General features: G+C 43.3%; 1 protein-coding gene across 1 annotated transcript in view; it reads right to left on the reverse strand.

The window, feature by feature from the left end:
* Nucleotides 1-19,500, reverse strand: part of LOC128687127 (uncharacterized) — a 289,578-nt gene extending 270,078 nt beyond the window's left edge. Inside the window, exon 1 of the mRNA XM_070098340.1 lies at nucleotides 18,277-19,500. Coding sequence (XP_069954441.1) covers nucleotides 18,277-18,952 — 676 coding nt within the window. The 5' untranslated portion in view covers nucleotides 18,953-19,500. The remainder of the gene's footprint in view (nucleotides 1-18,276) is intronic.
* Nucleotides 19,501-19,775: the final 275 nt, after the last annotated feature.

Consider the following 19,775-nt stretch of genomic DNA (forward strand, 5'->3'; position numbering starts at 1 on the left):
GGCCCAATGTGGGTTTAACAGGACCTCTGCATTCAGTTTAGTTTCCATGCTTCCTTCAGACCTGTTGTCTGTGTTTAATTTAGCCATTGCCGATGCTACTTCTGTAATATCTTTGTCTCTGTGCTGTTTCAGATGTCTCAGCTCCTCTTCTAATCTCTCTATCTTGATTTCTGCTGCTGTGGCCTGTTACTTCCACCTTCTGCAGTCTGCTGCTAACCTGTGTGTGTGTGTGTGTGTGTGTGTGTGTGTGTGTGTGTGTGTGTGTGTGTGTGTGTGTGTGTGTGTGTGTGTGTGTGTGTGTGTGTGTGTGTGTGTGTGTGAGTGGGTGTATGTGTGTGTGTGTGTGTGTGTGTGTGTGTGTGTGTGTGTGTGTCTGTGTGTATGTGTGTGTGTGTGTGTGTGTGTGTGTGTGTGTGTGTGTGAGTGGGTGTATGTGTGTGTGTGTGTGTGTGTGTGTGTGTGTGTGTGTGTGTTTGTGTGTGTGTGTGTGTGTGTGTGTGTGTGTGTGAGTGGGTGTATGTGTGTGTGTGTGTGTGTGTGTGTGTATGTGTGTGTGTGTGTGTGTAGATGCAAAAACTATGAAAATAGAAAGATAGCAAAAACGAGCAGAAAAAAGTGCACAGGCTTAGATAACTAAGATTATAAACTTCTCTGGAAGAGAAGGACCTCGGGGTGAACATAGTTCCCAGCATATCACCTGAAACACACATTAAGTGTTTAACAGCTGCAGCTACCACCTGACTGGTAAATTTAAGGGCAGTTGTCTAAATCATCAAATGGAGGCGGTCACTACCTTATACACCACATACATCAGGTCCACCTTGGAGTACGCAGCACCAGTGTGCAACCCACAGCTGGCTAACCACATGAAGAAGCAGGAAACAGTCCAAAGATTTACAAGGAATCTAGTCCTAGAGCTGAGCGGTATAAACTATAAAAGATTACAGGAACTAAACCTGACCACACTAGAGGAGAGAAGAGCCAGAGGAGACATGATTATGACGTACAAAATACTGAGAGTAATTGACAGAGTGGATTGGGAGAGTCTCCTTGGGATATTGGAAAGCGACAACACAGATAAGTCACAGAGATGTCAGGAAACACTTCTTTAGCATTGCAGTAGTCAGGAAGTGAAATGACCTAGATAGGGAAGTGGTAGAGGAAGAACACATACATAGCTTTATGAATAGGTATGACAAGGTTAACACAGCCAGAAGAGTGACCTTAGTATTGGCCAGCAGAGAGGGGGAGACCAGGAGCTGTGACTTGATCCCTCCAAAAACAATTAGGTGAGTACACACACACACACACACACTCTATCGCTCTCTTTCCCCTTCTCTCTCTCTCTCTCTCTCTCTCTCTCTCTCTCTCTTTTTTCTCTCTCTCTCTCTCTCTCTCTCTCTCTCTCTCTATCTATCTATCTATCTCTCTCTCTCTCTCTCTCTCTCTCTCTCTCTCTCTCTCTCTCTCTCTCTCTCTCTCTCTCTCTCTCTCTCTCTCTGACATACACATTTATACAGAAGTAAGGTATGTTATACAGGAGCTTCATACATGGATCCCGATCACACATACTGAGATAGAAAATGCATAGGAGCAGACACCGCGTTATTCAGGTCTGATGCAATCTAAATGCAAAGCTGGTGTAAGGAAAACACAAACACCCCTCTCTCACACACACACACACACACACACACACACACACACACACACACACACACACACACACACACACACACACACACACACACACACACACACACACACACACACACACACACACACACACACACACACACACACACACACACACACACACACACACACACACACAAAATGCAAGGAGGCAGAGGAAAGGTTTGTTCCCAAGGGCAACAGAAACAATGGAAAGGACAGAACGAGCCCTTGGTTTACCCGAAGGTGCAAGGAGGCAAAAACTAAGTGCTCTAGAGAATGGAAAAAGTACAGAAGGCAAAGGACTCAGGAGAATAAAGAGATTAGTCGACGAGCCAGAAAGGAGTATGCACAGACAAGGAGGGAGGCGCAGCGGCAGTATGAAAATGACATAGCAGCGAAAGTCAAGTCTGACCCGAAGCTACTCTACAGCCACATCAGGAGGAAGACAACAGTCAAGGACCAGGTAATCAGGCTGAGGAAAGAAGGTGGGGAGCTCACAAGAAACGACCAGGAGGTATGTGAGGAGCTCATCATTAAATTTCAGGAAGTATTTACAGTGGAGGCTGAAGGGACAACGGGAAGACAAAACAGTGGAGCACAACAACAAGGGATATACCAACAAGTGTTGGATAAATTACATACAACTAAGGAGGAGGTGGAGAAGCTCCTAAGTGACCTTGATACCTCAAAGGCGGTGGGACCAGACAACATCTCTCCGTGGGTCCTTAGAGAGGGAGCAGGGACACTATGTGTGCCACTAACCAAAATCTTCAACACTTACCTTGAAACTGGGCAACTACCTGAAGTATGGAAGAAGGCAAATGTAGTCCCCATCTTTAAGAAGGGAGACAGAAATGAAGCACTAAATTATAAACCAGTGTCACTGATGTGTATAGTATGCAAAGTCATGGAAAAGATTATCAGGAGTAGAGTGGTGGAGCACCTGGAGCAGAACAAGATTATAAACGACAGCCAGCATGGATTCATGGAAGGCAAATCCTGTGTCACAAACCTACTAGAGTTTTACGACAAGGTAACTAAAGTAAGAAATGAGAGGGAGGGGTGGGTTGATTGCATTTTCTTGGACTGCAAGAAGGCCTTAAACACAGTTCCTCACCAGAGATTAGTACAGAAGCTAGAGGAACAGGCACTTATAACAGGAAGGGCAATGCAATGGATCAGAGAATACCTAACAGGGAGGCAACAGCGAGTCATGGTCCGTGATGACGTATCACAGTGGGCGCCAGTGACGAGCGGGGTCCAACAGGGGTCAGTCCTGGGACCAGTGCTATTCTTTGTATATGTGAACGACATGACGGAAGGGATAGACTCAGAAGTGTCCCTGTTTGCAGATGACGTGAAGTTAATGAGGAGAATTAAATCAGACGCGGACCAGACAGGTCTACAAAGAGACCTGGACAGGCTGGATGTGTGGTCCAGCAACTGGCTCCTAGAATTTAACCCCGCCAAATGCAAAGTCATGAAGATCGGAGGAGGGCAAAGAAGACCGCAGACAGAGTATAGGCTAGGAGGCCAAAGGCTTCAAACCTTACTCAAGGAGAAAGACGTATAAGTGAGAATAATACCGAGTACATCGCCAGAAGCACACATTAAACAGATAACTGCTGCGGCATATGGGCGCTTGGCAAACCTGAGAATAGCTTTCTGGTACCTCAGTAAGGAATCGTTCAAGACTTTATACACTGTGTACGTCAGGCCCATACTGGAGTATGCAGCACCAATTTGGAACCCACACCTGGTCAAACACGTCAAGAAATTAGAGAAAGTGCAAAGGTTTGCAACAAGGCTAATTCCAGAGCTAAGGGGTATGTCCTATGAAGAAAGGTTAAGGGAAAGCAGTCTGACAACACTGGAGGACAGGAGGGTCAGGGGTGACATAATAGCAATCACAATTAGGTGAGTACAATTTGGTGAGTACACACACACACATATACACACATGCACACACACACACACACACACACACACACACACACACACACACACACACACACACACACACACACACACACACACACACACACACACTACAAAACTCACTCAAGGAAAAAGATCTTGGGGTGAGTATAACACCAGGCACATCACCTGACGTGCACATCAACCAAATAACTGCTGCAGCACATGGGCGCCTAGCAAATCTCAGAACAGCATTCCGACATCTTAATAAGGAACCATTCAGGACCCTGTACACCGTGTACATTAGGCCCATATTGGAGTATGAGGCACCAGTTTGGAACCCACACCTAGCCAAGCATGTAAAGAAACTAGAGAAAGTGCAAAGGTTTGCAACAAGACTAGTCCCAGAGCAAAGGGGTATGTCCTACGTAGAGAGACCCTTTATCGGCAGGCCAACATATATGTTGGCCTGAGCACGTGCTCTTCTGCGCATGTCACCCTACTCGTGCCGCTCATCTAAATTCCTGTTCTTTATTTCTGACCAAACACAAGCCTTCCCTGAATCGCTTCAGCTAAGTGGTGCCATCCTGTTCTCGCTTCCCATTGGTTGAGAGACCAAAATGTAAACACTTTTGGCTTGGCGTCGCCGAGAGTAACATTTTTTTCATCTAGTAAGACTCAAATACCCTTGGATTTTTTCCTCTACAATGTCGGTAAGTATTGATTGTTATGTCTAGTGCATAAATGAATAGTTTAGGTATATTTTGATATATATATAAGGCCGTGTGAAGCATGATATGAGTGTACCATGCAAATTAAAAAAGTTCGACAAAAGAGGCCACAATAAATGTTGGTCTGCCCTTTTAGGGCCAGTTTTCAATTTCAGTAAATGAATACTTATAAAAAAATATTTCTATTTCTTATATGAATTTTGTAGTGATCTGGATGTATACAGAACATTTTTATTGTCCTTCCAGATCAATGGGAAATTGTTTTATGTTGGTCCCTCCAACACCAAGTCCAAATATGTCTGCATAAGAACAACTTCAAGAGCGTCACCAAGTACTTCCAATGGTGACAGTAATGTTGTACCAACCTTGCAATTGTCACCTGCTCTGCAGTACCAACACTGATTGAACATTAAAATGGTATAAAATACCGACAGGTTGTTAGGTAAGACACATATGCAACAGTTAGGTATCTTTATTTCGAAACGTTTCGCCTACACAGTAGGCTTCTCCAGTCGAGTACAGAAAAGTTGATAGAAGCAGAAGATACATAACTGTTGCATATGTGTCTTACCTAACAACAGTACCAACACTGATCATAGTGCGAGGTTTGATACAATGTTAGGTCACTGGCCAATGCTAGGAGGTACTTAGTTACAAGTATTACACCAAAAAGTCACGTCACATCCTCATTTTACTGTTCCATATGAAAAGTAAATCTGTGTATGAAGAAGGATAATAATTACTTCATAGACTTTCTTTCTAGCAATTAGTAATATAGAAAGTTCTTTCTCAGGAAACTCAGGAATATGGAACTTGAAAATTTTATCATATAGTAATGTGTCCATGTTGCTATTTGGTTCATTTTTATATTTTTCTAATACTTACAAAATGTTTGGATACAAGTTCCATTTATATTTTTGATATTGTCTGTCTGTATAATAAGTTAAAAAAAATAGTTATTTGGTGTTTTATTAACAATTGCAACTTTGCAACATTCAAAATTATACTCCCTTAATCGGGTAGGCCTTAGAATATTATGGCTTCGCAGACTAGTAATTGCTCGTAAAATAACCATCCGAAACCATCAGAAACGATTTGGAGGAACAGACTCTAGGGTCCCGAGATTTTCCAGTGACAAGATGTTTCATTGAGCTCTTTATTATATCAAGGGAACTGTCGTAGGACACTCATGATTTGTATTTATATGGGCTTATTCACCTTACATTGAGATACTCTATCCACTCTAGAGAGTTCAGTTCGAAATTCTAATTTTCCTTTAATATGCTCCATTAAGGGACCTAGTAGCCACCAGTGAAGAGGCGGGGCCAGGAGCTGTGACTCGACGCCTGCAACCACAAATTGGTGAGTAAACACACATACACACACATGCAAACACACACACACACACACACACACACACACACACACAAACACACACACACACACACACACACACACACACACACAAACACACACACACACACACACACACACAAACACAAACACACACACACACACACACACACACACACACACACACACACACACACACAAACACAAACACACACACACACACACACACACACAAACACAAACACACACACACACACACACACACACACACACACACACACACACACACACAAACACACACACAAACAAGACCAGGCAGAACTACAAAGGTATCTGGACAGGCTGCAGACCTGGTCTAGCAATTGGCTCCTGGAGTTCAATCCCACCAAGTGCAAAGTCATGAAGATTGGGGAAGGGCAAAGAAGACCGCAGACGGAGTACAGTCTAGGGGGCCAGAGACTACAAACCTCACTCAAGGAAAAAGATCTTGGGGTGAGTATAACACCAGGCACATCTCCTGAAGCGCACATCAACCAAATAACTGCTGCAGCATATGGGCGCCTAGCAAACCTCAGAACAGCATTCCGACATCTTAATAAGGAATCATTCAGGACCCTGTACACCGTGTACGTTAGGCCCATATTGGAGTATGCGGCACCAGTTTGGAACCCACACCTAGCCAAGCACGTGAAGAAACTAGAGAAAGTGCAAAGGTTTGCAACAAGACTAGTCCCAGAGCTAAGAGGTATGTCCTACGAGGAGAGGTTAAGGGAAATCAACCTTACGACACTGGAGGACAGGAGAGATAGGGGGGACATGATAACGACATATAAAATACTGAGAGGAATTGACAAGGTGGACAAAGACAGGATGTTCCAGAGATTGGACACAGTAACAAGGGGACACAGTTGGAAGCTGAAGACACAGATGAATCACAGGGATGTTAGGAAGTATTTCTTCAGCCACAGAGTAGTCAGGAAGTGGAATAGTTTGGGAAGCGATGTAGTGGAGGCAGGATCCATACATAGCTTTAAGCAGAGGTATGATAAAGCTCACGGCTCAGGGAGAGTGACCTAGTAGCGATCAGTGAAGAGGCGGGGCCAGGAGCTCGGACTCGACCCCTGCAACCTCAACTAGGTGAGCACAACTAGGTGAGTACAAACACACACACACACACACACACATACACACACACAAACACAAACACACACACATTCAAAACATCGCCTCACGTTAATTCCTGAAATTTTCAAGTTAGTTTCCCTTGAGTCATGTCGAGTGTTTAGGAAGCAACACTGGGCTCGCAACACTGGGCTCGCAACACTGGGCTCGCAACACTGGGCTCGCAACACTGGGCTCGCAACACTGGGCTCGCAAAACAAGAAAACTTATGGATGATAACATCAACACCCACAGCACGTAATGTTGATACTCTGTGGTAGCCGCAAGCTAAGCGGTATTACACTGAAGTTCGTTTTTTCGGGGCTTAAGTGCTGGATTCACGTTCTTGAATGCATAGGGGGTTGTCTCATTGTTTACCTCGAGGGATCTTGTTGGTTAAGTTGTGTGTGTGTGTGTGTGTGTGTGATGCGTGTGTGTGTGTGTGTGTGTGTGTGTGTGTGTGTGTGTGTGTGTGTGTGTGTGTGTGTGTGTGTGTGTGTGTGTGTGTGTGTGTGTGTGTGTGTGTGTGTGTACTCACCTAATTGTACTCACCTGTGTGTGTGTGTGTGTGGGTGAGTGTCAGCTGTGTGTGTGTGTATATGTGTGTGTGTGTGATGTGTACTCACCTAGTTGTACTCACTCTAGTTGAGGTTGCGGGGGTCGAGTCCGAGCTCCTGGCATACCTCTTCACTGATCGCTGTGTGTGTGTTCCTGTGTACTTCACTTGTGTGTGTGTGTGTGTGTGTGTGTGTGTGTGTGTGTGTGTGTGTGTGTGTGTGTGTGTGTGTGTGTATATGTGTGTGTGTGTGTGTGTGTGTGTGTATATGTGTGTGTGTGTGTGTGTGTGTGTGTATGTGTGTGTGTGTATATGTGTGTGTGTGTGTGTGTGTGTATGTGTGTGTGTATGTGTGTGTGTGTGTGTGTGTGTGTGTGTGTGTGTGTGTGTGTGTGTGTGTGTGTGTGTGTGTGTGTGTGTGTGTGTGTGTGTGTGTGTGTGTGTGTGTGTGTGTGTGTGTGTGTGTGTGTGTGTGTGTGTGTGTGTGTGTGTGTGTGTGTGTGTGTGTGTGTGTGTGTGTGTGTGTGTGTGTGTGTATGTGTGTGTGTGTGTGTGTGTGTGTGTGTGTGTGTGTATGTGTGTGTGTGTGTGTGTGTGTATGTGTGTGTGTGTGTGTGTGTGTGTGTGTGTGTGTGTGTGTGTGTGTGTGTGTGTGTGTGTGTGTGTGTGTGTGTGTGTGTGTACTCACCTAGTTGTGGTTGCAGAGAGGTCGAGTAACAGTTCCTGGTCCCGTCTGGAGCTACTAAGTCCATGAGCCTGGTCATCATTATTGTATCCATTCTTCTCTCCCTCCCTCCCTCCCTCCCTCCCTCCCTCCCTCCCTCCCTCCCTCCCTCCCTCCCTCCCTCCCTCCCTCCCTCCCTCCCTCCCTCCCCTCCCTCCCTCCCTCCCTCCCTCCCTCCCTCCCTCCCTCCTCACAAAACCCTCACGTACTCACAACTTATGATCAAAATCTGAATATAAACATCAGGCAGAATTTAACAACACATCTAGCAGCGGACGGAGCAACAAATCACAAAATTAATTTAATGGAGGTAAATCCTGACTCACAATAAATCAGAACAAACTGTATCATTCTCAGCATGCTAAATCACTCGCTCATTTTCTCACAAAAAAAACAGATATCTACTGAAATTTCCCTCTTCCTGGTAGCTGTTTTGATGCTGTTGATGGAACCATGATCTCTGGAATTAAAGGGCCCTCCCATATCAGGAAGTAAAGGGCCCTCCCATCTCAGGAATTAAAGGGCCCTTCCATATAAGGAAGTAAAGGGCCCTCCCATCTCAGGAAGTAAAGGGCCCTCCCATCTCAGGAAGGAAAGGGCCCTCCCATCTCAGGAAGTAAAGGGCCCTCCCATCTCAGGAAGTAAAGGGCCCTCCCATCTCAGGAAGTAAAGGGCCCTCCCATCTCAGGAAGTAAAGGGCCCTCCCATCTCAGGAAGTAAAGGGCCCTCCCATCTCAGGAAGTAAAGGGCCCTCCCATCTCAGGAAGTAAAGGGCCCTCCCATCTCAGGAAGTAAAGGGCCCTCCCATCTCAGGAAGTAAAGGGCCCTCCCATCTCAGGAAGTAAAGGGCCCTCCCATCTCAGGAAGTAAAGGGCCCTCCCATCTCAGGAAGGAAAGGGCCCTCCCATCTCAGGAAGGAAAGGGCCCTCCCATCTCAGGAAGTAAAGGGCCCTCCCATCTCAGGAAGTAAAGGGCCCTTCCATCTAAGGAAGTAAAGGGCCCTCCCATCTCAGGAAGGAAAGGGCCCTCCCATCTCAGGAATTAAAGGGCTCTCACATCTCAGAAATTAAAGGGGCCTCCCATCTCAGGAATTAAAGGGCTCTCACATCTCAGAAATTAAAGGGCTCTCACATCTCAGAAATTAAAGGGCCCTCTCATCTCACGAATTAAAGGGCCCTCCCATCTCAGGAAGGAAAGGGCCCTCCCATCTCAGGAATTAAAGGGCCCTCCCATCTCAGGAATTAAAGGGCTCTCACATCTCAGAAATTAAAGGGCCCTCTCATCTCAGGAATTAAAGGGCCCTCCCATCTCAGGAAGGAAAGGGCCCTCCCATCTCAGGAATTAAAGGGCCCTCCCATCTCAGGAATTAAAGGGCTCTCACATCTCAGAAATTAAAGGGGCCTCCCATCTCAGAAATTAAAGGGCCCTCCCATCTCAGAAATTAAAGGGCTCTCACATCTCAGAAATTAAAGGGCCCTCTCATCTCAGGAATTAAAGGGCCCTCCCATCTCAGGAAAGAAAGGGCCCTCCCATCTCAGAAATTAAAGGGCTCTCCCATCTCAGGAATTAAAGGGCCCTCCCATCTCAGGAATTAAAGGGCTCTCATATCTCAGAAATTAAAGGGCCCTCCCATCTCAGGAAGTAAAGGGCCCTCCCATCTCAAGAATTAAATGGCCCTCCCATCTCAGGAAGTAAAGGGCCCTCCCATCTCAGGAATTAAAGGGCCCTCCCATCTCAGGAATTAAAGGGCCCTCCCATCTCAGGAATTAAAGGGCCCTTCCATCTCAGGAATTAAAGGGCCCTCCCATCTCAGGAATTAAAGGGCCCTCCCATCTCAGGAATTAAAGGGCCCTCCCATCTCAGGAATTAAAGGGCCCTCCCATCTCAGGAATTAAAAGGCCCTCCCATCTCAGGAATTAAAGGGCCCTCCCTTTTACTTTCCTTAAATCAAGCATTTTCACCTGTCACCTTTCGTTAACCCAGTTATCTCTCTCTGTCTCTCTCTCTCTCTCTCTCTCTCTCTCTATATATATATATATATATATATATATATATATATATATATATATATATATATATATATATATATATATATATATATATATATATATATATACATATATATATATATATATATATATATATATATATATATATATATATATATATATATATATATATATTTATGGATTTGGAAAAGGCGTATGACAGGGTGGATAGGGGGGGCAATGTAGCAGATGTTGCAAGTGTATGGTGTAGGAGGTAGGTTACTGAAAGCAGTGAAGAGTTTTTACGAGGATAGTGAGGCTCAAGTTAGAGTATGTAGGAAAGAGGGAAATTATTTCCCAGTAAAAGTAGGCCTTAGACAAGGATGTGTGATGTCACCGTGGTTGTTTAATATATTTATAGATGGGGTTGTAAGAGAAGTAAATGCGAGGGTCTTGACAAGAGTCGTGGAGTTAAAAGATAAAGAATCACACACAAAGTGGGAGTTGTCACAGCTGCTCTTTGCTGATGACACTGTGCTCTTGGGAGATTCTGAAGAGAAGTTGCAGAGATTGGTGGATGAATTTGGTAGGGTGTGCAAAAGAAGAAAATTAAAGGTGAATACAGGAAAGAGTAAGGTTATGAGGATAGCAAAAATATTAAGTGATGAAAGATTGGATATCAGATTGGAGGGAGAGAGTATGGAGGAGGTGAATGTATTCAGATATTTGGGAGTGGACGTGTCAGCGGATGGGTCTATGAAAGATGAGGTGAATCATAGAATTGATGAGGGAAAAAGAGTGAGTGGTGCACTTAGGAGTCTGTGGAGAAAAGAACTTTGTCCTTGGAGGCAAAGAGGGGAATGTATGAGAGTATAGTTTTACCAACGCTCTTATATGGGTGTGAAGCATGGGTGATGAATGTTGCAGCGAGGAGAAGGCTGGAGGCAGTGGAGATGTCATGTCTGAGGGCAATGTGTGGTGTGAATATAATGCAGAGAATTCGTAGTTTGGAAGTTAGGAGGAGGTGCGGGATTACCAAAACTGTTGTCCAGAGGGCTGAGGAAGGGTTGTTGAGGTGGTTCGGACATGTGGAGAGAATGGAGCGAAACAGAATGACTTCAAGAGTGTATCAGTCTGTAGTGGAAGGAAGGCGGGGTAGGGGTCGGCCTAGGAAAGGTTGGAGGGAGGGGGTAAAGGAGGTTTTGTGTGCGAGGGGCTTGGACTTCCAGCAGGTATGCATGAGCGTGTTTGATAGGAGTGAATGGAGACAAATGGTTTTTAATACTTGACGTGCTGTTGGAGTGTGAGCAAAGTAACATTTATGAAGGGATTCAGGGAAACCGGCAGGCCGGACTTGAGTCCTGGAGATGGGAAGTACAGTGCCTGCACTCTGAAGGAGGGGTGTTAATGTTGCAGTTTAAAAACTGTAGTGTAAAGCACCCTTCTGGCAAGACAGTGATGGAGTGAATGATGGTGAAAGTTTTTCTTTTTCGGGCCACCCTGCCTTGGTGGGAATCGGCCAGTGTGATAATAAATAATAAATAATATATATATATATATATATATATATATATATATATATATATATATATATATATATATATATATATATATATATATATATATATATATATATATATATATCATATAATGTCATCATCATCTTCTGTTTTGATACATTTTTTTAAATTTTAATCATCATTTGCGTCATCATTACTTTTATGACCATCATCTTTCCAAATAACGAGTTGATTAAGTGGAAGCACTACTGGTGAAACTGAATTACGTAGTATTTCCCAGTATATAGTTTACACTGGTTATATACACTGATAAGTTGCAGTATCTCACGCATATACACTTTTAGGGTTTATGTATCTCAGTGTATATACACTGAGGGATATATATCTTACCGTAGAGATACTTTTCGGTATACATACAGTGAGAGAAACTCACGTGAAATTGGATATCAAACTAACAAAGGTTGTGTGTAAGCGAGGCGTGTGTTGTGAAGAACACAGAGGTTGATCCATCACTGCGTCTGCTGACGTTACAACAGTGACACTTGCTGGTAGTATCTAATGAATGTGTCTCTCCTCTGTTGATAACTAACAGATGCTAGACACGCACGTTGCCTCTGTTTGGAGAAGCGTCCAGTTTGGCGTGATGTATGATAGGTCTGCTAGAGGACACCAGCTTACACTGGGAGGGTTTCCTGGAATAAGACACATGGAGTATCTTTATCTGAAGGCGTTTCTCCAATCAGTGGTTTCTCATTTCGATTCAGGGATAATATACGGTGACAGTAGATAAGGTAATAAGGTCTCAGAATGGAAGACTTAAAGTGGAAGGGTTCAGGGAGAGGCCTAGATACTTTCTATAGTCGTGGATTTTTCTGATTTCTTCTAGCAGATAACAAGCTCCTTAGTGGCTTTCTTGATGGCTTAGCTGAAAATATATCTTACTAGTTACATTTAAGACAGATTTAATATTTCAGGCATCTTAATTTGTGTTTCGATTTAAGCTTAAGTATATTGTTGATAATAATGTCTTACCGTTCTGGTGTGTTGGAGTTACCGTAGTAAATACCTGCTCTGGTGTGTTGGAGTTACCGTAGTAAATACCTGCTCTGGTGTGTTGGAGTTACCGTTGTAAATACCTGCTCTGGTGTGTTGGAGTTACCGTAGTAAATACCTGCTCTGGTGTGTTGGAGTTACCGTAGTAAATACCTGCTCTGGTGTGTTGGAGTTACCGTAGTAAATACCTGCTCTGGTGTGTTGGAGTTACCGTAGTAAATACCTGCTCTGGTGTGTTGGAGTTACCGTAGTAAATACCTGCTCTGGTGTGTTGGAGTTACCGTAGTAAATACCTGCTCTGGTGTGTTGGAGTTACCGTACTAAACACCTGCTCTGGGATGTTGGGGTTACCGTACTAAACACCTGCTCTGAGATGTTGGAGTTACCTTACTAAATACCTGCTCTGGTGTGTTGGAGTTACTCTACTAAACACCTGCTCTGGGATGTTGGAGTTACCCTCCTAAATACCTCCTCTGGGATGTTGGAGTTACCCTATTAAATACCTGCTCTGGTGTGTTGGAATTACCCTACTAAACACCTGCTCTGGGATGTTAGAGTTACCCTACTAAACACCTGCTCTGTGATGTAGGAGTTACCCTACTAAACACCTGCTCTGGGATGGTGCAGTTACCTACTAAATACCTGCTCTGGGATGTTGGAGTTAAACCCCTACTAAACACCTGCTCTGGGATGTTGGAGTTACCCTACTAAACACCTGCTCTGGGATGTTGGAGTTACCCTACTAAATACCTGCTCTGGGATGTTGGAGTTACCCTACTAAACACCTGCTCTGGGATGTTGGAGTTACCCTACTAAATACCTGCTCTGGGATGTTGCGGTTAACTACTAAATACCTGCTCTGGGATGTTGGAGTTACCCTAATAAACACCTGCTCTGGGATGTTGCGGTTAACTACTAAATACCTGCTCTGGGATGTTGGAGTTACCGTACTAAACACCTGCTCTGGAGTGTTGGAGTTACCCTACTAAACACCTGCTCTGGGATGTTGGAGTTACCCTACTAAACACCTGCTCTGGAATGTTGGAGTTACCCTACTAAACACCTGCTCTGGGGTGTTGGAGTTACCCTACTAAACACCTGCTCTGGAATGTTGGAGTTACCGTACTAAACACCTGCTCTGGGGTGTTGGAGTTACCCTACTAAACACCTGCTCTGGAATGTTGGAGTTACCCTACTAAACACATGCTCTGGAATGTTGGAGTTACCCTACTAAACACATGCTCTGGAATGTTGGAGTTACCCTACTAAACACATGCTCTGGAATGTTGGAGTTACCCTACTAAACACCTGCTCTGGGGTGTTGGAATTACCATGCACACACAAAACATTTCGTACTCACTATACAGATGTTTTATTGCAGTGCTCTAGAATGTGTGGATGAACGGTTAAAGGGAAGCGGAATGTTAAATTTATAGATGTTGAATGTTAAATTTAAAACTGGTAAGAAATGATGTTGCTCATGTTTAACCTTGTATACTGACTCGTACTGTTTCCTGACACACTTACCTAACCTTGTATACTCACTCGTACTGTTTCCTGACACACTTACCTAACCTTGTATACTGACTCGTACTGTTTCCTGACAAACTTACCTAACCTTGTGTACTGACTCGTACTGTCTCCTGGCAAACATATCTAACCTTGTATACTGACTCGTACTGTTTCCTGACACACTTACCTAACCTTGTATACTGACTCGTACTGTTTCCTGACACACTTACCTAACCTTGTATACTGACTCGTACTGTTTCCTGAAACACTTACTTAACCTTGTATACTGACTCGTACTGTTTCCTGACAAACTTACCTAACCTTACATACTGACTCGTACTGTTTCCTGACACACTTACCTAACCTTGTATACTGACTCGTACTGTTTCCTGACACACTTACCTAACCTTGTATACTGACTCGTACTGTTTCCTGACACACTTACCTAACCTTGTATACTGACTCGTACTGTTTCCTGACACACTTACCTAACCTTGTATACTGACTCGTACTGTTTCCTGACACACTTACCTAACCTTGTATACTGACTCGTACTGTTTCCTGACACACTTACTTAACCTTGTATACTGACTCGTACTGTTTCCTGACACACTTACCTAACCTTGTATACTGACTCGTACTGTTTCCTGACACACTTACCTAACCTTGTATACTGACTCGTACTGTTTCCTGACACACTTACCTAACCTTGTATACTGACTCGTACTGTTTCCTGACACACTTACCTAACCTTGTATACTGACTCGTACTGTTTCCTGACACACTTACCTAACCTTGTATACTGACTCGTACTGTTTCCTGACACACTTACCTAACCTTGTATACTGACTCGTACTGTTTCCTGACACACTTACTTAACCTTGTATACTGACTCGTACTGTTTCCTGACACACTTACCTAACCTTGTATACTGACTCGTACTGTTTCCTGACACACTTACCTAACCTTGTATACTGACTCGTACTGTTTCCTGACACACTTACCTAACCTTGTATACTGACTCGTACTGTTTCCTGACAAACTTACCTAACCTTGTATACTGACTCGTACTGTTTCCTGACACACTTACCTAACCTTGTATACTGACTCGTACTGTTTCCTGACAAACTTACCTAACCTTGTATACTGACTCGTACTGTTTCCTGACAAACTTACCTAACCTTACATACTGACTCGTACTGTTTCCTGACAAACTTACCTAACCTTGTATACTGACTCGTACTGTTTCCTGACAAACTTACCTAACCTTGTATACTGACTCGTACTGTTTCCTGACAAACTTACCTAACCTTACATACTGACTCGTACTGTTTCCTGACAAACTTACCTAACCTTACATACTGACTCTTACTGTTTCCTGACAAACTTACCTAACTTTACATACTGACTCTTACTGTTTCCTGACAAACTTACCTAACCTTGTATACTGACTCGTACTGTTTCCTGACAAACTTACCTAACCTTACATACTGACTCGTACTGTTTCCTGACAAACTTACCTAACCTTACATACTGACTCGTACTGTTTCCTGACAAACTTACCTAACCTTACATACTGACTCGTACTGTTTCCTGACAAACTTACCTAACCTTACATACTGACTCTTACTGTTTCCTGACAAACTTACCTAACCTTACATACTGACTCTTACTGTTTCCTGACAAACTTACCTAACTTTACATACTGACTCGTACTGTTTCCTGACAAACTTACCTAACCTTACATACTGACTCTTACTGTTTCCTGACAAACTTACCTAACCTTACATACTGACTCGTACTGTTTCCTGACAAACTTACCTAACCTTACATACTGACTCGTACTGTTTCCTGACAAACTTACCTAACCTTATATACTGACTCTTACTGTTTCCTGACAAACTTACCTAACTTTACATACTGACTCGTACTGTTTCCTGACAAACTTACCTAACCTTACATACTGACTCTTACTGTTTCCTGACAAACTTACCTAACTTTACATACTGACTCGTACTGTTTCCTGACAAACTTACCTAACCTTACATACTGACTCGTACTGTTTCCTGACAAACTTACCTAACTTTACATACTGACTCGTACTGTTTCCTGACAAACTTACCTAACCTTACATACTGACTCGTACTGTTTCCTGACAAACTTACCTAACCTTACATACTGACTCGTACTGTTTCCTGACAAACTTACCTAACCTTACATACTGACTCGTACTGTTTCCTGACAAACTTACCTAACCTTACATACTGACTCTTACTGTTTCCTGACAAACTTACCTAACCTTGTATACTGACTCGTACTGTTTCCTGACAAACTTACCTAACCTTGTATACTGACTCGTACTGTTTCCTGACACACTTACCTAACCTTACATACTGACTCGTACTGTTTCCTGACAAACTTACCTAACCTTACATACTGACTCTTACTGTTTCCTGACAAACTTACCTAACCTTACATACTGACTCGTACTGTTTCCTGACAAACTTACCTAACCTTACATACTGACTCGTACTGTTTCCTGACAAACTTACCTAACTTTACATACTGACTCGTACTGTTTCCTGAAAAACTTACCTAACTTTACATACTGACTCGTACTGTTTCCTAACAAACTTACCTAACCTTACATACTGACTCGTACTGTTTCCTAACAAACTTACCTAACCTTACATACTGACTCGTACTGTTTCCTGACAAACTTACCTAACCTTACATACTGACTCGTACTGTTTCCTGACAAACTTACCTAACCTTACATACTGACTCGTACTGTTTCCTGACAAACTTACCTAACCTTACATACTGACTCGTACTGTTTCCTAACAAACTTACCTAACCTTACATACTGACTCGTACTGTTTCCTGACAAACTTACCTAACCTTACATACTGACTCTTACTGTTTCCTGACAAACTTACCTAACCTTACATACTGACTCGTACTGTTTCCTGACAAACTTACCTAACCTTGTATACTGACTCGTACTGTTTCCTGACAAACTTACCTAACTTTACATACTGACTCTTACTGTTTCCTGATAAACTTACCTAACTTTACATACTGACTCGTACTGTTTCCTGACAAACTTACCTAACCTTACATACTGACTCGTACTGTTTCCTGACAAACTTACCTAACCTTACATACTGACTCGTACTGTTTCCTGACAAACTTACCTAACCTTACATACTGACTCGTACTGTTTCCTGACAAACTTACCTAACTTTACATACTGACTCGTACTGTTTCCTGACAAACTTACCTAACTTTACATACTGACATGATTACTGATCATTTTTCTCTGTCTCAGGAAGACGTAAGATGATAAGAAAATCATACAAAGTTCTACTTATACTTAATGTACTCATACCTTCATTCTTCTGAGTATTTCGTGTAAGATTTACTTTCCATCCTGGAAGACCTGGTGTGAAACCTGGTCTGAGGCCTGGTGTGAGACCTGGTGTGAGACCTGGTGTGAGACCTGGTGTGAGACCTGGTGTGAGACCTGGTGTGAAACCTGGTCTGAGGCCTGGTGAGACCTGGTGTGAGACCTGGTGTGAGACCTGGTGTGAAACCTGGTCTGAGGCCTGGTGAGACCTGGTGTGAGACCTGGTGTGAGACCTGGTGTGAGACCTGGTGAAACATGGTCTGAGACCTGATGAGACCTGGTGTGAGACCTGGTGTGAAACCTGGTCTGAGACCTGGTCTGAGACCTGGTCTGAGACCTGGTGTGAGACCTGGTCGTTAGGGAGATAACACCAGAACCACTAACAGATAACAGATAACAGATAACTCCTAACTAAACTACTTAGTAAAACACCAAAACAGATTCACAGTAACAAATTTGTGACCTAGACACGTGCATGGTTTAGGTACTTACATTTCGCTCACCTGTACCTTTTCTCAACCCAGCTGAGCGAAACGTTATAGAAAAGATTCTTAACGTTTCGTGCGTGTCTAGTTTATTCTATACACTAACATTAACACATAAACACAGTGTCATTCATTATTAACCTACCTAAACACAATTTGGGAATGAGAAAAACATTAGGAAATGGGATCTTACCTTCTTTTTCTGTGACATAAATTCTCTTGATTAGGCTGAAGAGGCGCTGAAGAAAGGGTCGATGGTGGTGATGGTGGTGGTGGTGGTGATGATGGTGGTGGTGTTTTTTCTCTTTCTCTTTCTCTCCTTTATTCTCTCCCGCTGCTTCCTCCACATGCTGTTGGGGTTGCTGTTGTTGCTGGGGCTGTTGTTGTTGCTGGGGTTGCTGTGGCTGATGTTGATTTTGCTGAATTTGTTGCTGCCGGTAGTGGTGCTGTTGGTAGTGGATAGGTTGGTGGTGCATGTGGTGGTGCTGGAGGTGCTCTGAAGAGCGGCTCTTACCCACGGGATTCCCACCACTACCACCGCCGCCACCATAGATGCTCCTTCCACCTGCTTTCCTGCAGGTGATGGACCTGTCTATCCTGCTGGCACCGTTGCCCACGCTTCGCACACTCCCGCTGTCCACGCTAGCACTGCCACTAACCGCGTTCACACTGCCCAAACTGACACTCCCGCTGCCCATCCTGACACTGCCCAAACTGAGGCTCCCACTGCCCATTCTGAGGCTTCCACTGCCCAGATTGACACTGCCGCTACTGCCTCCCACAGCAGCTACGATAGTGGCAGCTGCCGCACTTGACTTCTTCTTGCGATTGTTCCTTCTCTCGTAGCTGTGGCTCACCAGACCGTACATGCTGGCTACGTGTTCTCTGTGTTCTAACTGTGATTCACTGCACTGTACATACTGGCTACGTGTTCTCTGTGTTCTAACTGTGATTCAGTGCACTGTACGTGCTGGATACGTGTTTTTTCTGGGGCTCTGTGTATGACTACCTACGACTCACTATACTCTACATGCTGGTTCTTTCTTTCCAGTGCTCTGTGACTCACTATATTCTACATTGTTGATTCTATTTGCTCTTTCAATAATAAATAAATATTTCCCCGCCCCTTGCGACAAAACACAACGCTAACTTGGGATATTTTAGTCTCCCATCGATCAAGGTCATTCAGTTACCGTTTTCTATTATTAATTTTAAGTGAATATTTTTTAACTGATCCAGTCAACTGTACCTACTCGCCTCGTTAACATTATTCGTCACAGAATTTTGTTTTTAATTCCACTGAATTTTTTTTAAAACAAAACCAAATTCAATATCTAAAAACCGAATACAAATTCTTTGCTTCTCTCAGAAGTCCTTTCAATTTTTTTTCTATATTTCTTCTTAAATTTTAAAAAGAATTTATCAATCTATATTTTATTCATTATAATAATTCTTCATTATTATTTTTCTTTATGTAGCTTCTCTCCTATCATTTTTTTTTTCTATAATTCTGGCAGAATTTCATGGAATTTCCTGCGGACATTAATCCAGCGGAATTAATATATAATAGTATTACTTAAAATTAAATATTAATTTTCGTAATTCCATCTAAAGCTTAACAAGCTTAGAATGTATTTACTAAGATTTTAAGCTTAAAGCGCATTTCCTAAGATGCTAAGTTTAGACTGTATT

The sequence above is a fragment of the Cherax quadricarinatus genome, chromosome 62, assembly GCF_038502225.1.
Source record: "Cherax quadricarinatus isolate ZL_2023a chromosome 62, ASM3850222v1, whole genome shotgun sequence".
NCBI lineage: Eukaryota > Metazoa > Arthropoda > Malacostraca > Decapoda > Parastacidae > Cherax > Cherax quadricarinatus.